This window comes from Lolium perenne, chromosome 7, assembly GCF_019359855.2.
Source record: "Lolium perenne isolate Kyuss_39 chromosome 7, Kyuss_2.0, whole genome shotgun sequence".
NCBI lineage: Eukaryota > Viridiplantae > Streptophyta > Magnoliopsida > Poales > Poaceae > Lolium > Lolium perenne.
This window is the reverse complement of record NC_067250.2, coordinates 323832235-323839094: the sequence shown is the minus strand read 5'-3', so window position 1 is coordinate 323839094 and position 6860 is coordinate 323832235. Positions and strand designations below refer to the sequence as shown.

At 42.9% G+C, this 6860-nt stretch overlaps 1 protein-coding gene across 1 annotated transcript; it reads left to right on the top strand.

The window, feature by feature from the left end:
- Nucleotides 1–5813: 5813 nt before the first annotated feature.
- Nucleotides 5814–6651, top strand: LOC127314763 (chaperone protein dnaJ 11, chloroplastic-like). Its single transcript, XM_051345289.2, has one exon. The coding sequence runs from the start codon at nt 5910–5912 to the stop codon at nt 6327–6329; it is 420 nt and encodes a 139-aa protein (XP_051201249.1). The 5' UTR covers nt 5814–5909; the 3' UTR covers nt 6330–6651.
- Nucleotides 6652–6860: the final 209 nt, after the last annotated feature.

The following is a 6860-nucleotide window of genomic DNA, read 5'->3' as shown; positions in this document are numbered from 1 at the left end:
GGAGAGAAAGAAAGGAAGAGAAATTTTTGCAGATACAAGCTGGAAGAGATCAAGACAGGGGGAGGAGAGGAGAAAACATTGCTGCCATTTCCTCACACCTCTTACTATCCAAGACCAACTACTTCCGCTGATTGCATCAGATTGCAAACTTTCGCCTTCTTCTTCCCTTCGTCTTCTTTTTTTATTCCCTACATCATTAACCTTGGCGTCCATGAGATCCAACTTCTTCTTGACCCAAACACTTCCATTGCTACCCTTTATAGCACCCTTGCACAGAATTTCAACTTGCTCCTAGCGTCCTCCTTCACCTGCAAACAACTCCAACAATTAATATAATAGCAATTTTTCAAAATAACAACATAAGGCTCATCATGCCATTTTTTCTCAAAACATGCCAAATTTCTTGTTTTCCAGATACTCTAAATAACAACAACAATCTCCACAACAAGGATCTCTTTTTTCTTCCCCCCAAAGCTTTTCAACAAGTTGGAAATGCAATGATCAGCAGAATCAAATTGGAATTTCAAACCAAAGGTGCAACTGACCACATTCCAAATGTACCTAATCAGGGGACATTTGAAGAAAAGATGACTAATAGTTTCATTACACCCATAGAAAAGATATTTCTTCTCACACTTTTTTTTCGAAATGGGGAATAAAACCCCGGCTTCTGCATCATGATGATGCACACGGCCTTTTATTAAACGTAAGATAGTACAAAGTTAACACACCTCAGGCATCGCCAAGAATTGATACAAGAATCAACCAGCAAAAGAAAACAAAAGAAAACGGACTACATATCACTGTATCCTCTTATTGTGCCGCCAACCAGCCTGGCACAAGATATCCTGAGCGACCATCTGGAGCCGTGTGCATCCAATAGCCATAGCATCCCGCTGTCCCTCCGGTGACAGAAGAGCCCACAGCTGGACCCAATGTGACACCATATGGATAACCTGCAAAAAGTTAAAAGAATGTTTTTTGTTAAAAATAATATCATTTCTTGTCCTCCAGATAGACCAACATAAGGCAGAAACCCCAATACGAATGAAAGCCTTTGATTGTCTATCAACTCCATTTAGCCAATTACCAAATATATTGGTAACATTGGTTGGAGGCGGAAGAATAAAAGTAAAATTAATCGTACGCCAAAGAATTTTAGCTAAAGGACAAGTGATGAACAGATGCTCAATAGTCTCCTGCTCACCACAAAAAACACATTTTATACAACCATTCCATCTTCTTTTGGCTAAATTGTCTTTAGTAAGTAAAACCTTATTACTTAAGAACCACATAAATATTTTTATCTTTAAAGGAACTTTAACTTTCCAAAGGTACTTTCGCAAAAAAAGGGGTATGGTCATTCATAAGATCCTCATACATAGATTTCACTGTAAACACGCCCTTTGTTGTCAATTTCCAAACAAACTGATCCTTTTCATCCGATAAAATAATCCTCATAAGTTTTCGGCATAACTGCAACCATGAAGTCCATTTGTTACCCACCAAAAGCCTTCTGAAACTGATATTCAGAGGCGTTTGAGCTAACACGTGAGCTACAGTCACATTCTTGTGATGTACAATATTAAATAAGGAAGAATATTGTTGAGCTAATGATGTTCTACCCAACCAGGTGTCTTCCCAGAATCGGATATTTGTACCATTACCCAACTTGAAAAAACCTCTGGTAAAAAAATCGTCCTTAACCCTCATCAATCCCTTCCTTTAAGTATGCTTTCTTTTAACATCAACCACAAGAAAGTCTTAATTCTAAGGGGTATCTTAACCTTCCATATAAATTTATAAGGAACCACCTCATTACATTGCATTGCTAGATATAGAGATTTAACTGAAAATTCCCTGTGTTAGTCAATTTCCAAACCAACCTGTCAAGTTTATTATTCAGTGTAACCCTCTCTAGAAGATTTTTTAGTTTAAGTCATTGTTCTCCAAGTTCTCTCACCATTGCTCTTCTATATCTAAGCATCCCCACACCTACATCAAAAAACTTATTTAACTTTCACATTCCTATTCATAGATACCAAAAATAGTCTTGGAAAGGCCTTGGCCAGACAGTAAGAACCTATCCAATGGTCTTCCCAAAAACTTGTTTTTGATCCATCTCCAATTTGGATTTTGCAATGTTGCCAAAAGGATTTCTCGACCTCCATTAACCCTTGCCAGAAATGTGAGTCTCTATTTTTGGTAACTGCCTGACAAAGGGTTTGCTTCTGGAGATACTTTTTCCTAAGGATTTTTTTGCCAAATTAAATTTTCATTAAAGAGTTTCCATAACCATTTAGCTAATAAGGCAATATTCCAAATGTGCTTCAATGCACACAACAAAAGCAAGATAGCCTAATCTTGTGTTGAAGGTACCGAAGACTGTGGATGGAGCTAGTCAACCATCGCTTATCGGTTGATGATATGCAATATTTGTAATCTTCAAGGACCTCCATCATACTGCATACCACCAGTTGATGATTCATAGGTGGCTCTTATGATAGTCTATCTACTGTGCCATAAAAATCGTTTTACCATCAACGAGCTCAATCTCGTCCAGTGCATGTTGTCGAATCTAGGGATCAATAGCAGATGTGTTATCAAGTGAGTGGTATCTACTACAAGATAGAAAAATACAATTTTGCCTCTAGCACTTGATGGTTCCCACATTTAGACTAGTCATAATTCATAATATCATATAAAAGTATCATGCATATGATACTACTATTGTAGAATCTCAATGCAAATCTATGTACAAGATGTATTTGATATTAAATTTTCTAGTACTACAAGCTATGATACGGTATCTACTTATGATACTACTACAATCTTCTCTCTCATCTTTAATTACACTTCTATACATCAGCTTTTTCCATGCATGAGATGCATGATACTACCTACCATACTTTCATTGTGGGCAGTCTTATGCTATGAGTTCCATAGTCACCTGTGACTTGTATTTACCTATGTGCATCTTCAATTCTTCACCATACATAGGCCGGATGTGAATTAAATGGATTGTATCATCTAGATGCAGAGCAGGAACAGGCTCGTTGACGTGGCCAGGACAGGAGAAAAATCAGGGTATAGTCTAAAATTCCGGTTGCAGTCTTAAGAGCATAAGGAGTTCTTCAGAAGCATCTTCTTGGAGCACCACATCGGCGGCACACATGCCGGCCGTTATCCAAGCCAGTGAAGCCTGGCAAATATTCAACCTCCATCGGAGGCCCATTTCGAGGTTGGCGATCGCATCCCACGCCGTCTTTGAAGCAAGTGGTTTCGTCCCCGCTTTGAAGCTCGACGGCGGCATGACTGACCTCCAGCTCGTCGGTGGGGAAAGAGAAGGGCTTGATTGCTTTCTCCTTTCTTTTAGTGAGGCCCTTTCTGCAAATATCAGGGACCTATGTGTACTTTCTATTTTATGGGGTCCTTTGTAATGTATTGTACACCCACCGTTTATTTTCAATGAAGCTTATATGCCCTTCGGGGCGCTCCGTGTTAAAAAAAAGGTTCTTGGCTGTGACAAGTTCAGTGCCGAAAAAAATCAGAGGCCTTGGTGGGTCGGTGGCTCATCACGCGCACAGAACAGATGCGGCTTTCGTTTTCAAGACAGTTAAGGGCCGACAGGCACCGGGTTCACATAGCCATAAACAGGTCTTCTAGAAGTCTAGAAAAATCCAAAATATCACCACATCGTCCAACTAGTCGAACACTGCAAATAGAGGCGGAGCTACATATAGCTCTTTATATGTTAGAACACAGAAATCATATTTTAGTGTTTTAAAAAGTTCGTAATTTTTTTTAGGATATAGCTAATGATAAAATGTACAAATATGCAAAATTTTAATGTGAAATTCTTTGTATTCTAAGCTACACAAAAAATGACAAATGTGTAGATCTGAGTATAGTGTTTCAAAACTATAAAATTTGTTAGATTTTTGTCATTATTGTGTAGCTTACAAAGCAAAGAATTTTGCATTGAGAATTTGCACGTTTATAGATTTCATTATTAGCTACATGGAGGATGTTTTTCAATTTTTTGAAACCTAAAAGTATGATCCGATTTTAAAAAAATTAAAAGTTACACGTAGCTCGGCCTCCATTCATCCCTTTCCAAAGCAATCGGCCTATATAATCGTCATGGAGCTAGTATCTCGCCTGGGACCTTCGAGAACACCCGAAGTTCTGCCATCCAAAATAGTTGGGCATTTGTTTCCTTTATTGGCAGAAAAGTCCATCGATTGATAATGATTTATAGTGAATCTAAAACTATTAAAATTATAGATTGGTTTTTGGACCACCTATGACTATAGACATTAGCATGAGCCGAAAGCACACCTCGTCCTTGCCCCTCCACCGTCGAAGCTCGGGAAAGTTTGTCATACTAGAGCTTATTGTAGTAGATAAACGAGAATTCATTGTAATACCCCAAAGAACCAGCACACCTAATCAACAACTATCGCCAAAGATGAGATCCATGGATCGGAAGAGTCATACCTAAAATCACACCAACGAACACGAAAATCGACCCCCAAAGATTCGTTGGACACACAACTCAAGTCGCCCTCCGTAAGTGCTTGATGCACCACCGGTGCAAGATAGGATGAAGATGACCTTATTCTGACTCCACGATATAACCACCGTCTCACCATTTCAAAGAAGACACTGAAAATAAGTTAATCAAAAGACGGAAACCCTCCTGCTATCGAGATGCCGTGGTCCATCACGTCTCCAAGGCCCAAAGGCCACCGAAGGCGGAGCGGACCGGCGGTGTCATCTGTGAGGGAGATGAACCCTAGATGTGCTTTTCAAAAGGTTACGAACCTTAGTTATACACAATGGCAACATTCAAATGAGATGCATAAATCTACTATGTCAGGTCAATATGCGAACTGAAATAGGTCAAGGTTTCAAGAATCAGACCTTAATTCAACTAAATTTAACAAATTTTCACCGAATTTAAATCTGATAACAAATTAGTATGAATATAGCATGAAATTTTCGAGGTTAAAAATATTTTGGTACACCGTGAGATTAGAGAAATTTCGTCAATTTCTTTAACCCTCCACGCAGAGTCTCTTCCCTCAATGCTGGAAGAAACTAGAGCTCTAGAAGCATATCAAAACAAGGTTCTTGGCCGTGACAAGCGCTGTGTAGAAAAAATTAGAGGCCACGGTAGCTCATCACGCACATAGTGTGGTACCTTTCATTTTCATAAGAGTTAGCGGCCGATAGGCACCGGATTCAGATTGCCACAAATAAGTCTTCCATATATAAGTCCAAAAGAATCTACAATATCACCGCATCGTCCATTCCCGAGCTAGTACCTCAGCCGGGACCTTCCAAAAGACCGGAAATTCTACCATCCAAACATAAACAAGCCACCACTTACTTCTAGATCCTTGAGTTGAAGAATGAAATACGTGTTACATTTGACCTAAGTAAATCATTACATTCTTATTATCCAAAAAGGTATATATTTTGCCGAAAGGGACTGATTACCTAGACAATAAGTATGCAAAGAACTGGTTGAAAAGTTTGAAGTCATTTTCCTCATTGTTGGGGAAGAGGTAGGAGGTGGAGTGGCAACCGGACCACAGTGGTGGCGCGAAAGCAACACCCTCTAGACACTAGCCAGTAACCACTAGGAGAAGGCAACACAACACACTCACACGAGTAGCTGACTCAGCGGGGTCTCGCACAATCCTCCCGGAGATAAGATCGAGAGCCGGACGTACGGCCGGCAGGCCCGCCACCACAGGCTCTCCAGTCCCTGGTGGAGCTCTCCACCCTATAAATCCATTGCCGTCTCCCTTCCCCTCGACGAGCACGGACACCAGTTGAGTACGGTACAGTTTAGCGCACTGCAGATTAATTTGGATAAGGAGATCGAGAAGAGAGAATCAATGGCCACGTTTGCTGGTGCAGCCTTGTCTCTTCCGATTCCAGGCCGCGCCGTCGCCGGAGCACGGCGTGGGGGACGTTGTGTGGTGGCGCGGGCGTCTGCGACGATGGCGCCGGCGGTGGCGGCCGGGAGGACGCACTATGAGGTGCTCGGGCTGGGCGCGGGGGCCAGCAGGGGGGAGATCAAGGCCGCGTACCGGCGCCTGGCGAGGGAGGTGCACCCGGACGCTGCTGGTGCCGGAGGCGGCAGCGACGGCGACGAAGGGTTCATCCGGCTGCACGCGGCCTACGCCACGCTCGCCGACCCCGACGAGCGTGCGCGGTACGACCGGGACGTTGTGGCACGGGCGGCCATGTTCAGGCGGGCGGCGACCGCGCCGGGGTTCCGGCGAAGGACGTGGGAGACGGACCAGTGCTGGTAGGACGGCCGGCCGGACGAGTACGCGTGGCTTCTCTCGGCCATCTGGTGTCTGGTCCAGGCGCGCAAGGCGCGGCGTCGCGGTCGCGGTCGCCGGAGGAAAAGGTCGCTGCGGCTGCCACCCGCCGTCCGATCCGAATCGGACAGCCCAGAACGAGCGACGCGGACGTGGGGTCTGTGTGACTGACACTGCGAGAAGCGTTTTTAGAAGCTTTCTTGTGCGTTATCAGCAGAATGCAGATGTGTAAATCAATTAGAGTAGTTGTTATCTGCTGTAAATTAATGGCTAAGTAAGGAATATACTACCAGCTCCTTGGGTTCTAGAAGGGATGACCATAGTACGACAATCATCGATGGTAGACATTTCTTGGAGGCTGTCACTTCGATAGTTTTTTTTTTTTTTTTGAAACGGAGGCAAAAGCTTTGCCTCATCCATTAATTAAGAAGAGGGTGCCCAGTTTTTAGGAGAAAACCGGGCAAAAACCAACAACAACATTGTCAAGACTACGCAAAACTCACGCCACACGCACAACCA